At 30.2% G+C, this 25,978-nt stretch overlaps 4 protein-coding genes across 10 annotated transcripts; 3 read left to right on the forward strand and 1 right to left on the reverse strand.

Annotated features, from left to right (window-relative positions):
• Positions 1 to 253: 253 nt before the first annotated feature.
• LOC122401417 (RNA-binding protein 25) lies at positions 254 to 10,774 on the reverse strand. Of its 5 annotated transcripts, XM_043403526.1 has the most exons (12): positions 10,597 to 10,774; positions 9,418 to 9,560; positions 8,202 to 8,556; positions 7,929 to 8,123; positions 7,734 to 7,849; positions 3,460 to 3,671; positions 2,390 to 3,020; positions 1,723 to 2,140; positions 1,424 to 1,645; positions 1,179 to 1,354; positions 948 to 1,094; positions 322 to 874 (listed from the first exon to the last, which is right to left on the reverse strand). In XM_043403526.1, exons 2-12 carry the CDS (start codon positions 9,523 to 9,525, stop codon positions 782 to 784), a joined length of 2,673 nt encoding a protein of 890 aa, XP_043259461.1. In that variant the 5' UTR covers positions 9,526 to 9,560; positions 10,597 to 10,774; the 3' UTR covers positions 322 to 781. The 5 variants fall into 5 exon arrangements, with proteins under 5 accessions (XP_043259462.1, XP_043259460.1, XP_043259458.1 ...); XM_043403525.1 differs by having other exon boundaries at positions 255 to 874; positions 1,179 to 1,645; positions 8,202 to 8,526; XM_043403523.1 differs by having other exon boundaries at positions 256 to 874; positions 1,179 to 1,645.
• A 2,467-nt stretch (positions 10,775 to 13,241) lies between these two features.
• On the forward strand, positions 13,242 to 17,343 carry LOC122401373 (serine/threonine-protein kinase VRK1-like). 3 transcript variants are annotated; one of them, XM_043403456.1, is made up of 10 exons: positions 13,242 to 13,380; positions 14,250 to 14,420; positions 14,851 to 14,976; positions 15,045 to 15,241; positions 15,317 to 15,560; positions 15,642 to 15,836; positions 15,983 to 16,206; positions 16,308 to 16,576; positions 16,667 to 16,797; positions 16,892 to 17,343. In XM_043403456.1, the coding sequence occupies exons 2-10, from the start codon at positions 14,255 to 14,257 to the stop codon at positions 16,957 to 16,959; spliced, it is 1,620 nt and encodes a 539-aa protein (XP_043259391.1). In that variant the 5' UTR covers positions 13,242 to 13,380; positions 14,250 to 14,254; the 3' UTR covers positions 16,960 to 17,343. The 3 variants fall into 3 exon arrangements, with proteins under 3 accessions (XP_043259391.1, XP_043259392.1, XP_043259393.1); XM_043403457.1 differs by lacking the exon at positions 13,242 to 13,380 and adding an exon at positions 13,519 to 13,782; XM_043403458.1 differs by lacking the exon at positions 13,242 to 13,380 and having other exon boundaries at positions 14,159 to 14,420.
• A 1,984-nt stretch (positions 17,344 to 19,327) lies between these two features.
• Positions 19,328 to 22,394, forward strand: LOC122401380 (putative tyrosine-protein kinase Wsck). The gene is made up of 4 exons (XM_043403466.1): positions 19,328 to 19,802; positions 19,887 to 20,041; positions 20,374 to 22,112; positions 22,196 to 22,394. The coding sequence occupies exons 1-4, from the start codon at positions 19,636 to 19,638 to the stop codon at positions 22,262 to 22,264; spliced, it is 2,130 nt and encodes a 709-aa protein (XP_043259401.1). The 5' UTR covers positions 19,328 to 19,635; the 3' UTR covers positions 22,265 to 22,394.
• A 1,178-nt stretch (positions 22,395 to 23,572) lies between these two features.
• Positions 23,573 to 25,577, forward strand: LOC122401423 (28S ribosomal protein S9, mitochondrial). The gene is made up of 8 exons (XM_043403538.1): positions 23,573 to 23,701; positions 23,824 to 23,956; positions 24,066 to 24,169; positions 24,449 to 24,622; positions 24,714 to 24,799; positions 24,911 to 24,986; positions 25,310 to 25,315; positions 25,469 to 25,577. Exons 1-8 carry the CDS (start codon positions 23,600 to 23,602, stop codon positions 25,475 to 25,477), a joined length of 690 nt encoding a protein of 229 aa, XP_043259473.1. The 5' UTR covers positions 23,573 to 23,599; the 3' UTR covers positions 25,478 to 25,577.
• Positions 25,578 to 25,978: the final 401 nt, after the last annotated feature.

Genomic DNA, 25,978 nt, shown 5'->3' on the forward strand with positions numbered 1-25,978 from the left:
CTACTTACCTCTTTTTCAAAACAACTGAATTCGTCACATCAACGCTTATCTATACTGTTAAATTTTATTCCACATTATTTCTTGCGTGTTCGATTGTAAAAAAAAAGACATTTTTAAATATAATACACATCTGAAGTAAGTACAAAATAGATACATACGACGCATAAATACACTTTTAGTAACAATTAAATTGTTTATTAGTAAACTAGTTTAATATAGCACAGAACGAAGTAAAAATAAATTTCAAATTTAAAAATTACAAATACTTTAATTGAATAATTATTTTCACTGTAACCAAATAACCCATGCTTTATGGTAAGATGTACGTATTTACAGAGTGGACTATTAGTGACATTATAATAATACGTTCACCAATTTATAAAATTCTATCTAAAAGGACTAAACTTACTGTTCCAAATTTCTTATTGAAAATTTGATTTGCGCAAATAAACCTTACATGTACGTAAAATTGTCAAAAAAAAAAAAAAAAACTAATACAAGAACAAGAGTATTTTTCCTTCTATTATGGACAAGTGAATTTAGAAACGCACAACCCAAATATTATAAATCGTAATTACAATTTGTATTTAACATTTTAATTACTACACACTTAGGTTACCTATCAATCGAGCAACATCATGTTTTTCGTCTAGCGAAGAATCCTATAAATTATACATAGGTAATTGTATATTGGTATATAACCTAATATTACATCTTAATCAAAGGAATTTGATGTGTAGTATAAATTTTTATGTCGATTAGTACTTTAATTGATATCCATTTATTTAACTAAGCCCATTTTTTTAGCTTCCACTTCGTAAATTAATAACCTCCACATTTTGACTACAAACACTTCTGCTTCTTCATCCAATACCTAAAATATATTTTGTCATGTTATAAGATTAATCAATTTCCCAAACAGAATTAATTAAATGAAAATCAGTTACCATCTGTACATCGTCAAGTATACCCTGAGGAGAGCTACCGGCCATTACTTTGCTACAAATAAAATCTACTAATGTAGGTTCAGGTTCTCCAATATATTCAATAATCTTTTTGTTAATCCACGGCCTTATCCTCTTTTCCATTAACGTCTGTAAAAGTTAAGGAATAAGTTAAAAGTAGGCTTTACTAACTATAAACGTAATACAAAAACATAACTGAAAAACATAGTTTACATTATCTATTACAGCCCAATCTAGTTGATATCCGAATAAAGCGTTTTTATCTGTAGGTATCTTGTCAATAAGGGATTTTATGTGTTTTCGTTTTTCTTCTTGACTTTTTGTACTTTCTTCTTTCCCAGCTTTCGGAGCTTCCTCGGTCGACTTTTTCTTTTTCTCTTCGCCATAATCTGAAATATAAATCGTATAAAAAAAATTGCAGTTTACACGAACAGTGTCAGCCGCGCGATAAAATTTACCTAAAGGAACTAGTTTACGCTTCTTCGCGTTATTAGCACTATCGTCGTCATCATCATTATTAAATACATCCTTGACGTCGATTCGACCTTTCTTTCTAGTTTGATTTGTCGGTTGCGAATTAACTGTAACAGCTGTACTCGGACTAGCTGGGGTTTTATTACCGACACCATGGTCGCCGCCTCGATTACCGCCACTTCCCATAGCAAATGGTACAAAGTTACCTGAAGTAACATGACCGTGTCATTTAAATAAAGAATTTACTATTGTACCGATGAAAAAAAAATTATTCTGTACTCACTACTGCTTGTTTTTTCTGGTTCGCTAACAAGAGACATACGTGAATCTTCATCTAATGTGGGTGGAATGGATTGTGCTGATGGTGTGGCTGTTTGATGGGAAGGCGACGATCTCGTACCCTTTACACTCTCTCTATCAGTTTCCACGACTTCTTCGTTCTCTTCGCCATCATGGTGATGATTCTGATGATGACGATGATGTCTTCTGTGATGATGATGATGTCGCGGAGGTGTCCTAGATGGCACTTCCGGCTGCGAAGCTTCGTCAAATTGCACACATTCATCACTGTCACTTTCGATAGGCTCAGTCTCTATAGGTGGCATAACTTCCTTCTCCTTTTTCACTACCTTCTCGTCTTCTTCGTCAATTATTGTAATCACTGGTTTAGGCTTATACTGTTCCTCCCTTTCTGCTTTTAACTAGAATATAGTATCGATTTATATTACTCGGTAAATTTTGATAAACAATTATATTTTACATGTGTTATAATAAAATAGAAATATTATTAATAGATCTGATAGAAAAATAAAATATTCTATTCGAAATTTTAAACATTAAATAACAATTAACATTTGCGGGAAGAGAAAAAAAGAAAAGTCTCGTTTAATGTCCTTGGATGTCCTACTATTAAACGGATCACCCTGTATGATACTTAAAAAGTATTTTACCCTTTCAAACTCCGCCGCTGGATCTGGATGAGAAGCATCAGCATAAAGTTTATCACGAAGACGTTGAAGCTCCTGTCGCTCTGCGCAACGATCCCGTGAATCGGCTTCCGCCTCGAGTGCTCTCTCTTCCAGACGACGCGACAATTCTTTGCCTTTGTAATACTTGGCATCGTCCCGATCATCATCGTAATCTTCAAGGAATTCTTTCAAGCGTTTTGCCTCCCTTTCTCTCGCCTCCCGTTTCGCTCTACGTTTCTCCGCCTCTTTTTCATATTCCTTTTGTTTACGCCGTTCTCGCGTCTCCCATGCTCTCAAACGCTCTTGATACGCGGCTTCTTTCTCGCGTGCTCTTCTCTCGTTCTTTTTCCTCTCTTTCGCCTCTTCCTCTTCTTCCCTTTCGCGCATGATTTCCCTTTCAGTCTTTCTCGCCTCTTCCCTTTCGCGTTCCCTTTCGCGCTCTCTGTCACGTTCCCTTTCCCTCTCTCTTTCTCGTTCTCTGTCCCTCTCACGTTCTCGTTCACGTTCCCTTTCACGATCTCGATCTCTTTCTCGTTCTCGATCTCTATCCCGATCTCTGTCTCTATCACGATCTCTATCGCTCCTCTGACGATCCCTATCTCGTTCTTTAGACCTTGAAAGAAAAAAACAATTGTTGACATTCTGGTGTGTCGAATTATAGCGATGCTTTGGAAATTGACCGATTACTATCACCGCCAATTCTTGGAACCGACTTTCCGTTTGTTCCGACGGCCAAGTATGTTTATATTTTCAAATCTACTCTGCCATTCCTTCAACTTTGGCCGGTCCTAAACGTCAGCCAATATCCAAGGCATTATGTCTTATTTAATATTTACAAATCATTATCAATAATTTTAATATTATTTAAAATTCGTCTTTGCTCCTCTTCTCCCAAATATATTACAAATGTAATGTTCAATTCTATTGTATTAAATACTGTTTTTAATATTACGTGAATCAATCATACATAATTAATGTATTTAGTAATTGTTAAAGAATATAATTTCAAAATCAAAATTAATCTTTCCATCGTCATGATACATTGTTAATACCTGGATTTAGACCGCCTTTTATCCCTTCTACTACTTCCGGTACTACTACTACGGCCTTTGTGAGATGTAGGACTACCAGGATCACCATCCTGTTCATCTTTAGTACTGCTGCCATCTCGCCTATCCCGTCGCTCCTTTTCACGCTTTTCGCGCTCTTCTTTCTCGACTGCTTCTTTTTTCCGTTTCACTTGGGCCTTCTCCTCCTCCTGCTTCTATAAAACACAAAAATAAAAGAATAGGTGAGACCAAATAATCGAAACAAACTTATCAGGCTGTGATAATAAAACGCAAAAACTAGCAATCGTATTCTCCTGAGTTATAAAAATTAAAGGATAGAGAAAACGTTACTGTAAGTGTAAAGTTAGTTAATGTATATAAAAAGTAATGGTAATATCTACACTATAACAGTGCAGTATTATCCTTTCCTTTAAAGTAAAATCAAATGCCCTCATACGTACGTATATGTATATGTATATACATATTAATAAAATATAAAATACTTCACATTTAATATCTGCAAAGGTAGTACACGTTGTTTAAAAAGTAATGTTGAACAAATTCTATCAATGTATGCTAAAACATATGGAAAATTATATTAACAGTTTTATGTTCAATATCCCCGTAGCACCCGCAAAATGACGAACTTTTATTGCTCGGAACGAACGCTTTGCAAAGAAGTTTGAATTCCTCGTAAAAAAAAACGAAGAACTTATTGTATAAAATTAATTATTTCAATTTTTCGTAAACAGTTTTAGTATTTAATGTTACAAGTATTACAATATTTAACGATTACTAGTTGCACAAAAATTAATCACATGTCAAATATCATAATTCTGTTCATCTCAATGAGGTATACTCACTCCACTGGAGCATGCTCAGTCAGCAGCATCTTACACGAAATCTTGTTTATATATCAATTACCTAAGTGCAGGTATAAATTTTGGAAACAAGCATAAAAAATTTCTTAAGCTCTACTTAAACTAAAAATACCTTAATACTAACAGACGCATCGTAGAGGCCACCCAATGTACTTACAACATTGCAAATGTGCCTGTAAATCAAGTGTCTAAAACTATATAAGTCTAAGAGTCGAAAGGGGTGAATATTTAGATTTCTTGTCAATACTCAATAATTATTAGAAAGTATTATACCAATCAGAAGCGGAGTCATCACGAAGAAGGGATTCCACCAAAACATCTTTCACTTTTGCCAAGAAACTGTCACACGTCTGTCAACTTTGTTTTCTTCTGGCTATGCACAGCTGATGCAGCAAACTGTTGGATATCAAATGCACAATAGTTTGCCCACCCTTATCGTCCCGTATTATCAACGTAACGTCTTAGAAATAAATTAATATGGTTCATCCTTATTTGATATAATAGTATCGATAATGGGTTACTGCTTGGAGAGTCCAAGTACCGTAGACTCTGATGAATATTGCCTCAAAAAATACTTCTATGTAACACTCTTTAAAAAAGAATAGTATTGAAAATTAAGCAACGTATAAAAGCAATAATATATTTATGTATGCATTGTCATTTTATATAATGGAGCATGCTCTATGTCAAAATGATAATAAAAGTATAACAGCAATTAATAAGAAAAAGCGTTTCTTGACCTATAAATTGCTTTTTCTTAAATTCTCATAACCGAATATCCATACAGTAACCCATACTCTTTTAAACTAATAAGGACAGAGTAACTGAGTGCACAAAAATAGATGCACTTATGAGGAGAAAACAGACTGTTGAAACATGAAATATCAGTGGTCATAGGTACTCAGATGGGCAGTTCACTAACAAAACTACAAGAACCGAATGGTTGTGTTGGCTCATGGTTGTGGAGTTTACTCACGGTGTGAAGTTGACTTGGTCAGTCAGTGTGGTGGTACCGGAGAATGGAGGAGCGCGCACCTAGGTACTACATGTCTGATCGAGACGCTGACAGAAGCTGTTTACACAAAATAAAGACAACAACTGAACAGTCGCCATTGTGATGACAAAATCATTTCATTGTGTATAGGATTCAGAAAGTCTCGATCCTATTAATAATCTATCTAAAAATATGTTATAAAGTATGTCAGCGTCAAATTTCTTTTGTTTAAAATAATATCTTTAACCAATCCTAGGAAGTGCGTAAAAACCACTGGAATGGCAATTTTCTGACCTTCTATATACAAGCACTAGACTGCTAGACTTCAGTATAATCATATAAATTAATTAGAAACAATAAAATAAGAATATTCACATAATAACTAATTAATTTTTTTAAACTGCCGGAGTAATAAAAATAAACATTTGCAATTTGTTAGTAAATACAAGTATAACATCCAACAGATATTTTATTATAATTTTTCTCAATAATATTAAACTGAAAAATAATAAGTTGATGAATAAAATTACATGTTGTAAAAAACGACCAAAGCATTCCGACTCTTTTTACTTTAATTCTCTTACGTTCTATTTTAATATCGAATAGATAATATAGTATACTATTCTAGACAATTATCAAAAATTAATTACCTGACGTTTTTTTATTCAATATCTAATAATATATGATAAATACATTGTATCTTTATAAAAATATTAGTGCTAGCAGTTTAGCACAATAAGTATAGAAGCGGGTAAAGAAATTTGATTGTATGGAATAAATTGTATTCAATATACAATAGCAATAATGCTATTATTAACGAAGAATTATTTGCGACGAGTCAAGAAAATGGAGTTCCAATAGAGACAAATTTATTGGCTACATGATGTCAGCATGTTGTAGAGTTACGAGATTCTCCCGTCTTAAGATTGCACTTTTCTTGTTTTTCATGTTTTGTTGGTTGGATATACTCTGACTTACCGACGAGGCTGCAGCTGCCTGCGAAAATACGAGGGTTGTGCTGTGATTGACTCCCTTCAGAGCCAATGAGTGAGTGAAAGAGTGGTCCCCACACACAGCATTCCTAGGCGTGTGCGTTTGCTGTGTGCGACGCACGCTGCCTGTTATTATAATTATAGCAACGAGTCACGGCTCCAATTATTTAGAGCTAACATAGCACACACGCACTTTATCACAAAATACTTAAAAACTATATTTTATAACTACACTCTTGTAATCCTCTTTTGCCTGCCCAAATACATAGTTCAATTTTCTACATATATGCTGTGAGTTTAATCAACAATTGTTTAACACGAATTGCAGATATAATCACAATACATTTTATTACACTGCTTAGATTGTAGAAACGTTTTAACATTTGTGTCATGTGTAAATTTTACCAATTATGCTCGAATAAAATTAAAATCATTCGTAACAAGTCAAATAGAACTAACGAATTTACTAGCTTTCAATGAAGACAAAAGACATCAAACTTTTTAAATTTAATATATAAATATTATACAAATATTTAGGAACATGGCAAGTATATGATTACTTTTTTTGAACCAGTATATAGAATCTAAAAACAGTTATTCTATAATATATTGACATTTCCTTTGACTTTGTAGAATGATCAAATTCTTTTGTTAAAAAAACAAGTCAAACAAAAAATTTTATGAATGTAATAAAATAAGTACTACAAAGTATTACAAACATATTCTTAATTAATTTTGAGAAATGAAAAATATATTATTTATTTATTAAGCAGTTAAATATGATCCAAAAATATATAGAACAGAACTAAAACATCAGAATTAATATTTTACTTTAACACGTTCGTTACCACCATTCAGGTAAAAAAATTTGCAACAAAAACCATACTACATTACATTAATTTTATTAAATGTAGTATATTCTTGTAACTATGTACAAGTAAAATGTATTAATATCAACTCAGTGTCATGCATATACAACATTGGTAAATATGTTGTTGGTCTTTCTGATTTCCAAAAATCGACGCGTGGTACGAACGTGTTGAGCAAAATACCATCTTCTCAGAGAAAAGTTGGAAACGAATAATGAAATGCATTGCTCATATATGGAAAAACATAATAAACATTAGTATCCAAACAAAAATTTCAGAAAAAATTGTACTTATTATAATACAGAATAATGTTTATAATGCTTCGTAAAAAATTCACATGATTGGTGACAACAGTTTTATAACAATTATAATCATCTGTTAACCTATATCTTTGCAAATTCTAAACCCAAACCTATCAGACCACAATCTATAATACCTTCTAAGATTTTGGTATATCACATCCGACAATATGACCAAAAAGAAGGGCAGAAAAGTAAGAGTGACATAAGAAGAATAATAAAGAAAGTGTAAAAATAATTACCTTCATAACCTCTCTGAATTTTCCAATCTCTCGCGTAATCAAGTCTCTTTTACTTTCTTCAATTTCCGCATCATCCAAGTTCAAAGATTTTGCAACCATTTTTGTTTGATGTTCCTCTACAACACATTATAATATATTTTCTGTTAATGTTCAAATTTCATTGCATAGATTATCATAAAAAAATTAAGATTTTACCAGGAGCAACTTGAGCCATTTCCAAATCAGCAGCGTGTTCAGCTACAATTTGATTAATGCGAGTTAATGCATCTGCATCCACTACCCTCATACCCTCATCCATGTAATCTTCGCCTTCTTCTCCTTCACCTCCATCGGTACATGTTTCATCCTGTAGAGGTGACTGACCTCCTCTCAACTTTTTCCTTCTTTCCGCTATAGTATACCAAACACATATGTGTATTATATAGAATTTTTTAAACATCATACTTTTTATGCAATTCTTAATTTTACCTTTAAACTGATCAAGAACCACTTTGGCTTTTGCATCAACTTTCACAACAAGTTTCTTTGTGCCTATTTCCATGTCATGAAGCAATCTAACTGCTCTAAGACCTGCATCAGGACCTGCATATTCACAAAATCCAAACGCTTGGACTCTCTTCCAAGAAAGTACATGGCCACATGCACCCAGAATATGTCGTATCATCACATCAGGTGCTCTGTCCATAATGTTACCAATGAACACAGTAACTGGTGGACCAGATTCTCTCTCGCGGCGTCGATTATTATCATGACGATTCTGGTTACGTGCATACCGAACAGCTGGAGCTGAGGTCTGCATCGCAGATACGGGTGTTGGAATCATCTATGTTTTATAAATGGTAGGTTTCTTAATAATGCACATCTCTACTCATGCAGTCCAGAGTCTCCCCTCCCCCTAATAGCATATTAATGTATTTCTTCTCCTTTTGTTACTGTTTATTACAAACATGGCATCATGCAAATATTAACTTAAAGAAATTAAAACAGACATTCGTACCCATAATAGAACCTTTAGAAAATTTTCATTTCATCCATATGCAATACTTCTAACAATGTAATTTTTTTAAGTAATATGTATCACATTTTACATTGACAATCTAAATACAAGTTAACGCAATACACTATATAACTGCTTTAACAGACATATTAGTATTTATTATATGAAGTCTGTATTCTGTGCTACTTAACACATTAATTAGTTTATAAGTAAGTGTTTGTATCAATAAATACATGCTGTTTCCCTTTATTGTTTACAAAAAAAGAAATTGCCTATAGTTCAATGCACACTGATTATAACTGTTTGCATTTACAAAACAAAACAACGCATTAAATAACAATAACATGCAAAGATTTAGAATTAATTATAGACTTAAATAAATGTAAGTAAAAAGAAATCAAGAAATTACATCTAAAAATTTGAGAACATTAACAATGTTTAACGTGTAGTATCAAATGTTTATTTATATTATGAAAACAAAAATAAATATAAAAACTTTTGTAACCATAATTTTACCTTAAAATTTTAATGAAACTAATAAGAAGCATTACTTGGCATTTTATTGTAAATACAACAACATATGGCAAGCGCAAAAGATATTTGAGGAAAACATCCACAAATTATTTTGTAGCATATGAAAACAAGCATGCTAAAAACATTAAAACAATGAATTTTGTATGTACTTACATGTGCCATAGGCATTACACCACCTATTATTGGCGGAGGTGCACCAACCATGTAAGGCATAGGTGGCATGCCTGGTATTCCCATTGGAGGTTGGCCAGGATAAGACATTTCTTATTTTAATTAGTACTATGGCAATGCTCTCACTAAAAAACATAAAACATAAAATATTACACCTACAAAATTATAATATAATATATATTTACGTAGTTACATATTATTTCATTAAAGATATTTAAAAATAAGATTGTCTTCTACTACTGATTTAAATCTTCTAATTTTGTTTAAAATGTTTATACAATAATAAATACAAAATCATCTATGTTAACCAAAAAGGTTTAATATACAATATTGAATAAGATTGAAAATTGTTATTTTAGATCGAAAGTACTTTCAGTAATCTGTACCTAAAATGAAAAGAACATATTTTATCTTAATTTGTTTAATGTTATACAATTTTACAACAAAAATAAAGAAACATAATTCATTTTATATCTGTCTCGCCTTCTTTGCTATATTATTTATAATACTTACTAACGCAAAAATTGTTTAGTTAAAATGACTTTTAAAATTATAAATTAAATAAATAATGATAAACAATCTTTACTAAATTTACGGAAAACTTATTTATTGGTCATAAATAAAGAGGCTAAATAATTTCTAAATTTTGCTTACATCACAGATGTAATATCAATTAAAAACTAACATCTAAAAATAATGCTTATTTTAAAACTATTATAGATTGACAGTTATTTTAAACGAGTAGAAGAAACGTGCAAATATTGCAACAAGTAATAATTCAGTTATATCTGCACAATATTAGTGTTCAAACATAGGGGAATTAATCAAACATTACAAAATATAAATTTAAACTAAAAATATTACGTAAAATTTTTTGAAAATTTTTACAAGATAATAACCTTTCATAAATAACAACCTTTTTACGCAAAACCTACTGGCAAATAATCAAATACAAAAACCAATTTAACATTACATGAATTAATATTTAGAAACGGTTACCTACGTTTTGCATTTTGATATAAAAACTGTTCATTCTCTAAGTTTACTGTATAAGAACATGTTTTTCGTGGTAACAGTTACAGATGCCAGACAAGACATTAATGGATGCTTTGGTATTCTAACCATTAAATGATTTTAACAAAGAACTGATTCTATACTTACATAATATATTTGAAAATAGAAGCAATGCATCGATCATCGTTTTGAAAATGTTTATGTCATTTTGTTGAAACTATAGAGTTGAAGAGACGTTTCACTAAATACACGAACTAAAACTTCCACTTTCACGATCCTTCATCTAGTAATCACTTCTTTTCCTCCATTACGGCTTCACGCGCTGTTCGCTTCTAGAAGGCTATGGTTGATGGTATATTTCCCATGCGTTTGTCAATACATCGTAAATGTACCATAGTTCGCACACATTATACAAAATGTTCAAAAAATCCCTATTTATTTTAATGAATAAAAATAAGCTTCGAGAAATTTTTTACTCAAGAGACGATTGATAATAGATTGAAGAAATTCATGTACAATTTAGAAGCTTTAAACGTTTTACAAATTTTAATTAACAATTTTGTGTACGCTCCATCGGTACATGTCTCTAGAAATCTGAAACTAGTCATTTTGGAACACATTTGCAAATAATTCCTCGGTACAAGCATAATAGAGACTTCAAGACATTGACAGATTTATTACAATCTAATAGCTATTGCCATTTTAAAGCATTAGAAGGTATATTAACATTTGTAAATGCAATGTGTGTGTAGGGGCACTAGGGACATTTCCCTACTGCCCCCGGGAAAACCCCTAGATAGAGTTTGGTTGGCAACCTTCGAGGGGGTGGTGTAGGGGACACTACGGGGCATTCCCCCTAGCACCATAGGGAATGTCCCTAGCGTCCCTACATAACAATAATAAACTGTTGCGTGACCACGCGAACGTAGCCCCAGAAATATAATAATCGATAGGTAAATTAGGAGCGAAATTCAAAAGCGGATGGTTATGCGTGATTGAGAGAATATTGTTAAGGATGCGCGATGCTGGTGGCACGCGTGGGAAAGATCTTGGGTAGAGCTCGAAAACAGGAAGAGGACACCAATTAGCAGACCCCGAAACGAATCGCGAGTTTCTTGTAAGTCACGTAACCTCTTGAAAAGGCCTTGTCCTTTTGTTAGTCTTAGGAGCGTCGATCGACTCCAGAAATGTTGGCGACGCTAAGGAAGTCATAAATTTCCTTCAAGGGTTGTTCTCTCGATCCTCGGAGCAGAGCCTATTTTCTCTTCCCACGTAGGCACCCCGCTGTGTAACGGAAAAGCGCGACTCCACCGAGTTCCCACCACCACCCGAAGACGGAGGGAAAGTTAGACGCCGATTCGCGGGGGCGTGTGTGCATCGGAAGGACGGCCTACCGCTTGGATCTGATGCGTCCTTCACCCTGATTGGACTACGAGGATCTATGGGAGGACTAGGAGGATTTGGCCAACGACTTCGGCGAGGACCTCGGAGGAGACTTCGAAACGCTACGATTTTTCTTATGTCATTGTGTCTCTAACCGGCCTTCGGACCAGTAAAATAAACTACGAAGTTTACCTAACAAAAGAGTTCTCTTGTCTAGTTTTATTAAATTCCCACGCTCCGACAAGCAGAGCGGTTCTGCGCTCCACGGGCACCAACCCGCGTTCTTATCTTAAATTCCCCGCTAAAATACGCGACAAAACATTTAGTAATTCCCTATACAAATTCAGGGTTTTCGTGGGTCTCTTTGCAGCACCACAGGCGGACTGATCCAGAAACAAAATATGTGGGGGCGACAAAGACTCCAATATTACTAGCCATGCTGAACGAAAAACAGTAAAACCATGGGAGTCTGATTTTACACTTGATAGAAAGAATACGTAATATTTGTGCATCTCTGTCTGTCCAGTGCAAAATCAGAATCTCATACTTTTACTGCCTCTCACTCAGCATTGCTCGTACCGAAGCCGGCTGTGCTTGTATTTATTTCTGGTAGAACATATGCTTGACACAAATTATATCAACACAAATACATCAATAGTAATTACTTGAAATTATAATTTGATGGTTCAACGATAACAACATATTTTCTTTTAATTTAAATTCCCATTATCGGAAAAATAAAAATCTTGGAGATGTTTGAAGATAAATTTATGTTTGATCGATTATTTTTAATATATGCCAAGTCAAATTGTCGCTACATTTGTTACAACACAAATGTGATTTGAGTATTGCTCTTTTGTGGTACAGAAATTCGACAATTTTTTAAAATACATTAGAATCATATATTTTTTCTCTTTTAATGTAATTCTTTTTATTGTTTAAAAGCAATAAAAATATAGAAAACATGAAAATGAAATTCATGAAAATCATGAAATTATTTATTAACTCTACCAAAATTACATTCATAGATATAAATATAACTTTTTTTTATAAAAGTATGTATTAATATTTTTGTTTAGTGAAAGTTTAATTATACAGACGGCTACCTGTATGTCGGGTAAGGTGACAATTTCTTTGAGTTTAATATACGTTACCAATAACAGTATGGTTCCACTAGAAAGAGGTGATCGTTTAAAAGAATTCACAAAGATTGTTGATTATCACTTTTACTATTCGATAATATAAGTTTGCAAAAGTTAAATGGTGTTCAGAAAATAATAAATAATTTTATCGTACTGATTTAGTAAAATGTTAAAAACATAAGAAAATTTAAAATTCATCAACGCCCTCTTCAGTTGATCGGTGTTCCGTTGAACTCTTTAATTCATGAAATGGCAGTGTGATGCATTCTTTAAGCTGGGTGAAGTGAATTTCATGGGAGACTAAAGTTTCAAAATATAAAAAAGAAATACTATAAATTATCAAAAATCCCGTTGTGCAAAGCAATTAATGTGACTGTATGCAATGTCCTCTAATCCGTCTTTTGAGGTATAAGACTTAGAATAAAATAATATTTTGTACTTTTTATTACTAGCTTTCGGTTGACAGTGGTAAATGGAATCCTGAAAATTAGATTTTTTAGGACAGTTTGCTTGCAAGAGAAATGAAATTACGTTAGAGATTTAGGAAGCGTAGTTATGAATTATGCGTGAACTAATGTGAAAGTATGAAAAGTAATCTTAATAATTTTTACAATAATGTTTGCATAATTCATGTTTATTAGATAACCTTATTAAGTAAAATTTAAATTATACGTTTATTGTAATTAATAGTGGTTGTTGATACGCGAAAGTTAATGTTTACAAGCTATTGAACAAAAATGCACGAAATGAATTTTTATTTACTCTTTAAGTAGGAAAATATAGATTATTTGTTGAAGTTACATATCATGTAAGTACAGTATTATGATTTATGTTTTCATATTTTATTACTAGTATTGCATTGTAGTGGAGATATTTAATTATGTATGTAGTAGTGCATGAATTAGATTGCAGCAACATTTGATTAGAAAGATAAGAAAACTTATATGTATAAAATGTAAAACTATACCGTTTAAAATATACATACTATTCTTAAATGTTAATATACAAAACGAAATGGACATTTTTTGTAAAAGTTTATAAACCTTCGAATTGTTTATGAAATTTTGTATCTTAATTTCAGCATATTTTTATTTGTCGTATAATCATAAAATTATCTCTACCTTTTAAAGAACTATTGTATGATATATAATATATGCAATAATTTTATGAATTCTGTATAATATTTATCTTGTGTTCAATAAATAATAGCTATGTAGATTATAACGTTACGTACAAGTTAATAGAATATTATATTTCATGTAAATAACTATATAGCGATAATGGCACCGAGACGAGCTGAAGACATACATGTTAAAAGAGTAGCAGCTTTAGGTTGCAAGTTGCCTGATCAACTACCAGCAGGAGAAATACTTACAGATATTACTCAAAACAAATGGAAATTAGGACATACGATAGGATATGGTGGATTTGGTGACATATATTTAGGTAATGTTTTACTTGTAAATCAGTTATGAATCCTTATAAAGATAAAAAAACAATATATTCATGCATTCGATTTTCTTTTATATATATTTCTTATAAATTGCTTTTAAAATGTGAATTTTTAAGTTTTGATTGAATATTTGTATCTAATTTTCTAAATAATTATTCTATATTTAATATTTAAATAAATACCTTTAAATCTTTTATACTTTGCATGTTTTGAAGTCGAAGATAGGTAAATTACTATATAAATAATCATTTTATCAAAAAATACGTTTTTCATATATAATATAATTTAAAAATAATTTTTATTTCAAAGAAGTTTATTGTGAACTTATTTTAAATATTTGATTCATACTTCTAATTTTTAATGCTGTGGGTATTTCTAAATCTTCTTTTACGAATTTTATAAATTGAACATTTTATGTTATAGCATCAAATGATATTTACGCACCTGTAAGAGAAGATGCAAAATATGTTATAAAAATTGAACCACATAATAATGGTCCATTATTTGTTGAAATGAACTTTTACATAAGAGCAGCTCGTAAAGATATGAGTAAGTAACTTGTTTACATGAAACATATAATTTATGTTTTGTATATATTTCATTATTATAAATTACAGTTGAGAATTGGTGTAAATCACAAGGAAAGAGACGAATAGGTGTTCCAACGTATGAAGGATCTGGCTCTCATATATATCAAGGTCAAAAATATAGATTTTTAGTAATTCCAAGATACGGCATAGATGTTGGAAAATTGTTTATATCGAATGGAGGAAAATTGCCTATGAAATTTGTTAATAGACTAACTATTCAAATGGTATTTAATCATTGTAATTTATGATGAAATTGAGATACTAGAAGCAATTTTATTCATTTTTATATATTTCTATAGTTAGATGCTCTTGAATATATTCATAGTCGAGGATATGCTCATGCAGACATTAAGGGATCAAATATTTTATTATCATTGAGCAAGGAAGATATCAATGCAAAAAGATCACAGGCACATTTAGTTGATTATGGGCTAGCCTATCGTTTTCGTACAGGATTAGGTATACATAAACCATTTGTTCACGATGAAAGAAGAGCACACGAAGGAACATTAGAATTTACATCAAGAGATGCACACCATGGAAGTAAGTTTTATAAACTTGATACAAATATCTTGCAACCTTGCATTGTATTCTATTTCATTGCAAACGTGTATATTATTTTAGCACATTCAAGAAGAGGAGATTTAGAAACTCTAGGATATAATGTATTGCAATGGTTATCTGGTAAATTACCCTGGGAAAAAGAAGATGGTAGTTTGACAATGGATCCAGAAGAAGTCCATGCGCAAAAAGAAATTTTACTCTCAAATATACCATTGTTCATGCATAAATGTTTCCCTTATAAGAAAAAACCACCTGGTAAGTTGCCAAATTTTTTTGCAAGTAAATGAAAATTGTTATAGTTTACAAAAATTTGTAAACAATTATAATATGAGCTATTACCTTTACTAAATAAGTAGAATATTCTTTAAAGCAAGATATTACTAATAATACTTTCTTACCAGCTGCCATCGTGGAATACATGACTTATATTACTGAATTGGGATTCGAAACTAAACCTAACTATTCCTATCTACGTAGTCTATTTCAAACTGGTTCTAACCAAAAAAATGACGTTCCTACATGTTTATATCGTGTAAGAGAATCTAATGAAAATATTTCTTGTCCCATCTCTTTCAAACGACCGTATTTAAGAGAAAGAAAGCCATGTAAACCTGTTAATGGCGAGGTATATATTATGAATAATTGTTTATCTTTTTTTTATATTTATTATTATCATTAAGTTCCGTGTTATTGTAAAGAAAAAATAACAAACATTATTGTTTCTAGATACGTATAACACGAAATACGCAACCTAAAACTTCAATTGAAAGAAAAGAGTTTTGTTGGGAAGCAGTATTAGCATTACATCCTGATAAACTTGCAAAAATTACTGTACAAACTTTGCCTTCGTCACTCACTCCCCCAACACCTCTTACTCCACCACCATCTCCACCACCTCCATCCTTACCTACGTATGCTATGTTAAGTGTAATTCAAAGAATGAAAGAAAGACAATCTGGGACATTGCGATATAGATCACTACCAAAATCCACAGAGTAAATATTCTAATTTAATTTTCAGAATTATATTTTAGTATATTACATATAATACAAATATAAAACGGAAATCATATTTTCTGCAAATAGCGATCTTAAGGCGAAGTGTATGACACCAGCCATGGAACAAATTATTCAATTGAGAAAGAAGATTCCATCGGCGCTTTCTTTATCTAAAGTTTCACCGCGTTTGACTCGTTCCCGAGTGGCTAAATTAAAGCGTAAGTTAAATTTAATATATGTTGATTGAAATTATATTTATTTAACGAATAACGATAATGTAACAGTTAAATAATCAAATCATATGCATATTAGGACTTGGGAATAAGAAATCACACAAGAAAATACACAGTAATAAAAGGAGGAAATGTCCACCATCATAAACAGGATTGATTTTTCTGACTATTGTTCCAGTTTTCATTCCTTGGATAATGGAATTTTGAGCAAGTTATCTAAATAATGGATGTATGATTAAGTATTATTCTCAATTAGTTTATTTAGATTTTATAAGAATATACTCTTGATGTTCCTGTTAACAGGACAAAATTTCATTCATTAGTAATGCCTCAAGTGCTTAGTGCACTACTTTTTGTAAGACTGCTTTATCATGATTTGTTATTAAACAAATAATATGATTAATATAAGATTTTTTTTAAATAATTGAATAACGAACAAATAATTACAAGTAGTTGAGATAATAGTTATAGAAATTACACTGCTTCCTTTTAGCAAATGATTTCAGTATAATTGGATTATGCCTTGTTCATAGACGCAGTAATGAAAAACTACTACTTCCGTAAACATGAAATATGTAAGCATCTCATAATTAATTATTGTAGTAAACATACGATCTGAATATTAAATTAGAGATTCGTTTAATCAAGTTTTAGTTTAGTTTGCAAACTGAATTTTAACATTAAAAGCATATAAGCGAATTTCCAATGTTTATACAAGTTATATTAAAATTTTATTCCTATATTAAAGTAATGTAAATAATATTCTAAAACTATCCAAGACATGTTCAAGTACATTTTATTGTTACAATTGTGTTTCAATTCTCGTGATTACAAATCAAATATATGATACTTGAATGTTAATAACATAATAATTTGATTTAACGATAATATAAGTGAAGACTTGTAATTATCATAGAAAATATGAAATTTGAAATTTCAGTATGAATTCAGTAGTATACTTTAGTAGGGTATAATTAAAAACAGTGAAATATGTGTAAAAATAATTTGCAATCGTAAGCTGTTGTTTTACTCTCAACAAACCAGTATTGAGCTATTAATTGAACTAATAACATGTATATTATATAGGGTCAGTCACGTAAATGAAAGGAGTTATGTCTTAAATGTGGTAAGAGATAGAACAAATTGTAAAAAGAAAAGTTGTCCTACAGACTTTTTTCTATCTCTTACTAAATTTAGACACGTCCCGTTTGCCCGACCTATCCTCTGTATATTAAATTGCAGTAGCTTACGTTTGTCATTATATTTACAATATGTTAGCAAGAATGAGTGTATAGTATAAATAAAGAGAATGCTATTTTAATTCATGGCAAGATTTTGTATTAAAAGTAATTTAAAAACACACGCCTTTGAAAGTCTACCGTTTACGCTTAGAATACATAAAAAATTATCACACATTAGCTCATCTCGTTTCAGTATGATTTAATTTCATTTGTATTAATTTGAGATCTTACATTTACAAAACATTGTTATATCAGACTCGATCGATCATTGTATATATTTATATAACAAAGGACATGTATAGATGAAAGCGACGATTTATTTGCAGTAAGTTTGTGATAATGTATTTGTATTTTCTTAAGTTACACGTACCTGTGCCACAAAGCAGTGTTGTTAAAGACTTAAAAATGTATTGTAATTAAATAAATACACTAGCATTTGTAATTTTTTGTATAATATTCTTGTATTTACCAAATTTCGTGAATATACAATAATTGAAATAGCGAATATTTCTTTCTTTACATACTATTACGTCAGTTGTACTAACCATAAATATTAATATTTCAAGGCTGACGTTTAATTATTTTATTACATTAAAATAAACGAAAGTGTAAAAAATTTTGATTAACAGCACTGCAACATAATGAGATTTAAAACCATTTAAGTATTGTTAACAAAATTACGAAGAAAAGGTCGTTATATAGTTTATTTACTGCTTTGTACCATATTATAATCAAGTACATAATACAAGTTTAAGTGATCAGTAAAAAAAATGGCAAAAATTATGTGTATTTACTCCATATAGAATATAATTGTGTCAATACATAACAATAAATTTGTATATTACTGTATATTTGAAAACTATAATAATAAAAGATTTTAATTATTTTAATGCCTTTTATTATTCTAAAAAATTAAATATTGTGTATATTTATTATCAATTTTACGAATTTAAAGTATAGTGTTTTTGTACAATTTTTAATTTAACATCTATAACATTAGTCTACAATATCAAGCATAACAAAAATTATAACGAAATATAATAAGAAATTACTGTAATGCATTAAAATAACATTTAAAGAAAAAACTCAAAAACATATTTTTCTTTAACAAAAAAGGTATCTAACAACTTTTTTAAAGAAGAATGTTTCAAGGTAAAGAATTAGGAAATTAATGTTTAAAATAATATTAGCATCGTTTAATATAATGCATGCAGTACTTGTTTAATAGTAGCGATAGTAGTGATACTATGCCACACTAAGTATAGCGAAGTAAATAAACGCAACCACGCCCGTGAAGTTTGGATTTTAACATTTGTTGATGCATTATAAAAATTCATAAAAAATTTCAAAAATAAGTAAAAATGACTAAAAACAACGAAGTATTCTATCGGTTTACACTAAAAAGCAATGAAATATGACATACAGTTAACCTTGTTCTTTCATCGACAGTATAGTGACATCATTTATTCATTGACTCAGATGTAAACTATTCTTAAAGAATGTTTCCTTCTGTATTTTGTACTTAGCGACGCCGATAAAGATAACGTTATAAAAATCATATTGGTAACTAATATAATTTATAATGATAGTATTATCGTTAGTTTTTTATTTCTGCAGTCATGTACTTAGTCAAAAATACGAGGGTTGTTTTCGGAGTTCTGTGTTAGATCCGGATTTACCAACCCCGATATCAAATCGTGGTAGTATGCCAGCAGAATGTATAAAAAAGTGTCGTTCTCGTTATTACATGTAAGTTATAGAAATATCGTCTGTATTTATTAACATTAACAATGAAGGAACAAACAATTCATGTCTTCTGTAAATGATCCATAGGTTTGCTGGATTAATGAATGGTCAAGACTGTTTTTGCGGTAGTAATTATGGTAGAAAAGGTATATCTACTTCTTGTACTTATCCTTGCACTGCTGATCCAAATAATTATTGCGGCAGTCAGGAAGCAATGAGTATTTATTCAACTGGACAAAAAGGTACATCTATTAAATATTGCTATGTGTAATTAATATTTAATACATTTCCTACTATGGTGATTAGCATTTCAAACACAATGTGTTGCAAAATTGTTTGTAAGGAAATAACTCTGATACTTGTAAATTTTTATACAATGTTACTGTCATTAGAAATGCTATAAAACAACAAATATACCATTGAATTGTCGAATATTTTTATTTATCGCTCTACAATTTGAATAAATGTCGAGGACATCTCTAAACATGGGAAACTGGCATGGCAATATATATGTTAATACAATATAAAAATTTCTTATATCTGTTAATTTAGCATGATTGCATATTTTTTATAGGTCCTAGCCCACCGAGAAGAATAGAAATAATTCACAATGGTTTAGATAGTTTACAAATTACATGGGAACCACCCAACATATCTAATGGAAATATTACATCTTATACTTTGAAAGCAGCAGTTATCGAAACACACGCTTCTGATCTATTACCAGTTGTAGAAAGTCAAGTGCAAGGGGGAACTACAAACAATATTACTTTACGAGATCTACAACCAGGCACAAAATATAATATATCTATAATAGCAACTAATACTCAAGGAAATAGCAAGCCAGCGTATATTTCAGGATGGACACTAATTGCCCCACCTAATAAACCAATTATGCCAAAAGTAATAGAACAAACAAGTACTACCATAACTGTCTTATTATCAGAAGGAAATAGCGAATATGGACCTGTTAGCTCATATCAAGTATTTGTTGTTCAGTCTGGTGTAATACCTCCATCAAGTCCTAACATTATGTACTATAATTATGAAAAATCAAAGCAAGAAGGTTTAGCATATTATATTACAGGAGAATTTGAATCTTCTGAATTTTATAAATATAAAAGGTTTACAGTCGGCGATGGAAAAATGATTGGTAGATATTACAATGCACCTCTGAATACCCAAACAAATCCTCAGATAGGTTTAGCAGTGATATCTAGATTTCAAAGAGAAGTGCAATTTGCTTATTCAGACTTGATTAGCAACTTAAAAAGTTACGGTAAAAATGAGAATACCAAAATGGATACAACAACGATCGTACTTTGTGTTGCAATTGGTCTTTTAGGGGCATTACTTGTAGCTTTAATAGTATTGTATTTTGTATTGCGACAACGTCATGAAAAATTTCGTATGCAAAAGCTTCCAGAACAACAAGAACTTACATTACAAGGACCACTATACGAAGTTGACAATATGGCGTATATTCCCGAAGATGTGCCGGAAAGAATAAATCATTACCAAGAACTAAAAAACAAGGTATGGACCATACCACAAAATGTATTAACAATTAGTGACACTATAATACGTAGAGGACGATTTGGTACTACTCACACAGGTACAGTGGAGAAAGATGGCAAATCTTGTACTGTAGCGATTCATATTATAGCTGACAGGGTATTAAAGGCATCAGAGAAAAGGAATATGTTACGAGAATTGGATGTTTGTATTAGAGCATGCCCTATGAAATATCTTGCAGATCTAGTAGGAACTTGCGAAACGCATAATACATTGTATGTTGTACTGGAGTTGCCACTTCAAACATTAAAAAATCGATTGTTGGCTGCAAGATCCGGAAATACATTTCCAGTCGATCAGATTCTACCTATGGGATCTATGATAGCATCTGCTTTACAACATCTTGAAAATTGTAAAATTGTACATGATTATCTGTGCGCACGTAGCGTAGGTCTTTGCAACGATTGGACACCTAAATTAATGGGTTACGGTATTGCCAAGTACGCTGTAGAAGATATAAAATACACTCGATGGAATGCCGTTGAATGTTTTGGTAATAAAAAAAAGCAATTGCCGGCAGTAATTTGGGCGTTTGGTGTACTTTTATGGGAAATGCTCAGTATGGGTGGTACACCATATTCTAATCTTGTACTTGAAAGCGAAGTAGAAGAAGCAGTTGAGCGAGGAGTTAGATTACCACAATTATTAGATACTCCTGACCCGCTTTACGAAGTTATGTCATCTTGTTGGCATGTCGAAAGTGAAGAAAGACCAACACTTTCAGAACTTACAAGATTGGTAACTATTCTTTTTATTCTTAAAACATTGAAAATAAAATATTCTTCCATTCGTATATTCTTTATTGCATTTTATATTTTTAGGATACTTTAAGCATCTGTCCTATTACAACAATTACAGAGCCATGCATCCCAGAATTAGAATTAAATTAATGTCATTAATACACAGGTGTTCATATTTTTATTGTATTTACGTGATATTTATTGTATTGTACATAGTAATCTTATACTCTTTAAGTATTCTTAAACACTATCTTTATATACTCTATACAGTTACCATTGCTACAACCTATTATATGTAACATTTTATATTTTTTTTCTCAGTACTTTAGATCTTTATTTTATATTTTTTTATTTTTTTTATGAAACAATATATACACTTATAACTGATAACACTTTCCGTCCACGATTTTTAGGATAAGGTTGAAAACAGGTACAGTTTTTGCAAAGTATAACTTTCTATTTAGAAAACAACATTATAACAATGACAATGGATTTATTATAAGTACTATAAAACAATAAAAGAAACTTTTATTCAGATTTTCAAATAATTACGCTAATGATAACTGAATAAGAAATTTTAAATATGTTTTGTTGTTTTGTAAAATGATTGCGTTACAAAAAAAGTACTTATTTAGTGTTTTATTTCTAAAAATTTTAGACGATTATAGTATTTTGAATAAATAAAGCGATACCAAACTATTATTCCACATGTTTTTTCATACACATTATTATTTTTATATACAGGGTGTTCGGCCATCCCTGGGAAAAATTTGAATGGGAAATTCTAGAGGCCAAAATAAGACGAAAATCAAGAATACTAATTTGTTGATTGAGGCTTCCTTAAAAAATTAAATTAAAAAATTTAAAATCATTCACGGAAAAATTATTTTCGGTTGCAGGGGTCAATTGCAATCATTTTTGGTCAATAGACATACCCCCGAAATCCTACGCACTTTCGAGAAAAAAATTCTTTCCCGAAAATGTAATGTCAGGTTAGAAATGTTGCCCTGATGCGTATATTTGGGGGGATTTTAAAATAAAAAGAATTTTAACTTTAAAATTCATGATGAGGTTTATGCCAGATCTGCCCACACTGTGGTGGACATAAGTTTGGCTAATACGCAATTAGATATAAAAACATTATAATTTAATTAAATAAATTAATGTTATAATTTGCCCTCGCTTTTTTCAGATAAGTTTGTCTTGTATATGTGATAAATCCGCAACTTTTCTATCGAAGAAAATTAATATTTGTTCATAGTCTATTTTAACTTTATTTTCACTATTACAAGATACTTCAAATATTTTAAGAGGAAATTCATATAAAACATTTATAAAAGTTATAAAATTAAAAAATTCATATTACATTTACTTTAGTAAATTATAGTAGATCGAATTAAGTTAAACATAAAGCGAATAATTTACCATCTGAAAGACATATTTTCACCACATACATAGGTCAGATGGTGTTTACCTCGTGTGAACATGGCTCTGACAAAGTTTATACGTTTATTAAATGCTAGAAATGTAATAAATGTTAATAATATTAGAGAAGTTGGAGACAATATAAATACCAAGCGACTTTTGGTAAATTTAAACTTTTATATTATTTAATTTTTTATTTAAAAAGTGTTTATCAAGTACTAAGTGAATGTGATAACCTTAACATAATTCGCAATTCAATAAAGATACAATTTTTATTATTTTAGAGTATAACGTCGAAATCGTATAGTACCATCAATAATGAAATTGATTATGTGGTAGAGGATAGTTTTCCAAATACATCGAATAAAAAACTAAGTAAAGCTATGAAAGTGTATTTACAACAAGCTAAAGATTATAGTAAGTTTTAAACAGACCATATTAATATTGTACAAATTTTACATAAAATTCAATATTATCATTGAGTTAAATATAAGAATAATCTATAACAACAAATTATTAATTTTAGAGGAATTTCTGAAGAAAGAAGCAATATCTTATGATTTAGGAAAACGACATTTAGCTAATATGATGGGTGTAGAACTTGATGATTTGACGGATACCTATATTGAAGTAATTATATTCATTTCATATAAAATATGATTTTCTTCAGATATACGTAGTACCTTGTTTTATAACCTTTGATGTTAATAAAATTGAACAGTAATATTTGAAATTCTATAATGCTTAAATATCATATAACTTGTGATATAATTAAAATAAAACTGAGATAAGGAATTAATGTACTTTTAATGAAAATCATACTTTATATAATATATTATTATATACAATCTGTATTACCTTTAGGCAATATATTTCTTCAAATTGTATAAACATTATTTATCTTTATAGAAAACAATAGAATATTTGTTTCCTTCTGGTTTATATGACTGGAGAGCACGTCCTATGATGGCTCGTCCAGAGAAATTATTTCCAAATAAGAAGGAAGCAGAATTTTCTGAAAGTGGTAGACCATATAATTTCCTGTTTTATACTTGTAAACCTGTTTATTATGAAATACTTTATGTAAGTCATTTTGTAATGTATAGTTTTTTTTTTATATATTGTACCTTATTGTAGCAAATTTTACGTACATGAAGAATATTTTTATACGCAGAATATTGCAGACTCGATAAAACTTTTGAATAAAATGGAAGATGACAAAATTGCTAAGAAGCAGTTACCTTCCGCTGAGGAGAAATTGTAAGCTTAAATTTGTTTGTTATACTTATTTCATTATATCATTAAAATAATTAATAAATGATTATTTTTTTATATATTGTTCTATTCATATTTTAATTTTTATTATTTTAGTGATCCAATAGGATCAGATTGGTTATTACATAAACAAATAGAATCTAAAATAATGGAAACAATTAAAACAGAACAAGTATGTACAATTTATATATTTCGATTATTTTATAGTAACATATTTCTTGAAAAATGTATTAAATGTCTTGATTTATTTTAGTATGAATACCTTATTAAATGTCTTGATAGACTAATACAGCATCCCCTGTCAAATCATAAATCTGATTTTCTTATGCAATACAGAAATAAATTTCAAATAATTACTCAAAATGTCGATCTCCCACCTGTAAGTATATTTTGAATACCCTTTATTGCTCTATTTATTTTTTTTAGATTAAAAAAGTTAACATGTTTTTCTTTTACAGTTGCAATATGATAGCAATGATAGACCTTTTGTTTTAGTTGAATGTAAGTATATAATATAATTTACTAAAATTAGTATCATTATAGTTTTATTATATTTAATGTAATCCATGATGTTTAGTGTATAAATTTCTTCTTTGAATTTTGTTCTTTATTTATTGTTTAATACATTTTATTAAATTGTTGCATTTTTTATAGGCTGTATGAGGAAAAATTCAAGGGGAACGGTTAAAGTGTTAGGTAATGGAACTGGAAATATTACTATTAATGGGAAGAATATTTCATACTTTCAGGACATGCAATGCCGTGAACAAGTAAGTTTTTAGAAAACAATTTAAATAATTATTGTAAATGAATTTATAATACCAGTTGTTATTATTTTTTCGAACAATTACTGGATGATAACTTGTTAGCATTCAAACTTTGGTTTTGATACTAACATATGTAATATATTCTAATATTATGAGATGAATCAAAACATAGAAATTCTTAGAACTAATAGAAATCGGAAAATAATTTATCATTTCACAATCTGTTTATATTTCAAGAATGAAATATCAGATTGCAAAACGGTGAAGGACTTTAATTTCTATTGGGATGAGGAATTTACACGTTTAAGGTTGCATGTAATTTGTATTTTATTACGTTTCTAATTTAACAATTGTACAATTGTACATCACAACATAAAATATAAAATAATATGTGAAA

Source organism: Colletes gigas, unplaced genomic scaffold (genome assembly GCF_013123115.1).
Source record: "Colletes gigas isolate AHSC1104 unplaced genomic scaffold, ASM1312311v1 Colletes_gigas_Sc00024, whole genome shotgun sequence".
NCBI classification, from domain to species: domain Eukaryota; kingdom Metazoa; phylum Arthropoda; class Insecta; order Hymenoptera; family Colletidae; genus Colletes; species Colletes gigas.

Coding starts and splice junctions, on each gene's coding strand:
- LOC122401417 (XM_043403527.1), bottom strand. CDS start 9,525: ATGTCTTATCCTGGCCAACCTCCAATGGGAATACCAGGCATGCCACCT. Junction 8,124..8,201: donor GGTTCTTGATCAGTTTAAAG/GTAAAATTAAGA, acceptor GGTATACTATAG/CGGAAAGAAGGAAAAAGTTG. Junction 3,021..3,459: donor AAAAGGCGGTCTAAATCCAG/GTATTAACAATG, acceptor TTTTCTTTCAAG/GTCTAAAGAACGAGATAGGG.
- LOC122401380 (XM_043403466.1), top strand. CDS start 19,636: ATGATAGTATTATCGTTAGTTTTTTATTTCTGCAGTCATGTACTTAGT. Junction 19,803..19,886: donor TGTCGTTCTCGTTATTACAT/GTAAGTTATAGA, acceptor AATGATCCATAG/GTTTGCTGGATTAATGAATG. Junction 20,042..20,373: donor TTATTCAACTGGACAAAAAG/GTACATCTATTA, acceptor TATTTTTTATAG/GTCCTAGCCCACCGAGAAGA.
- LOC122401373 (XM_043403456.1), top strand. CDS start 14,255: ATGGCACCGAGACGAGCTGAAGACATACATGTTAAAAGAGTAGCAGCT. Junction 14,977..15,044: donor AGCAGCTCGTAAAGATATGA/GTAAGTAACTTG, acceptor TATAAATTACAG/TTGAGAATTGGTGTAAATCA. Junction 15,561..15,641: donor AAGAGATGCACACCATGGAA/GTAAGTTTTATA, acceptor ATATTATTTTAG/CACATTCAAGAAGAGGAGAT.
- LOC122401423 (XM_043403538.1), top strand. CDS start 23,600: ATGGCTCTGACAAAGTTTATACGTTTATTAAATGCTAGAAATGTAATA. Junction 23,702..23,823: donor TAAATACCAAGCGACTTTTG/GTAAATTTAAAC, acceptor TTATTATTTTAG/AGTATAACGTCGAAATCGTA. Junction 24,800..24,910: donor CCTTCCGCTGAGGAGAAATT/GTAAGCTTAAAT, acceptor TTATTATTTTAG/TGATCCAATAGGATCAGATT.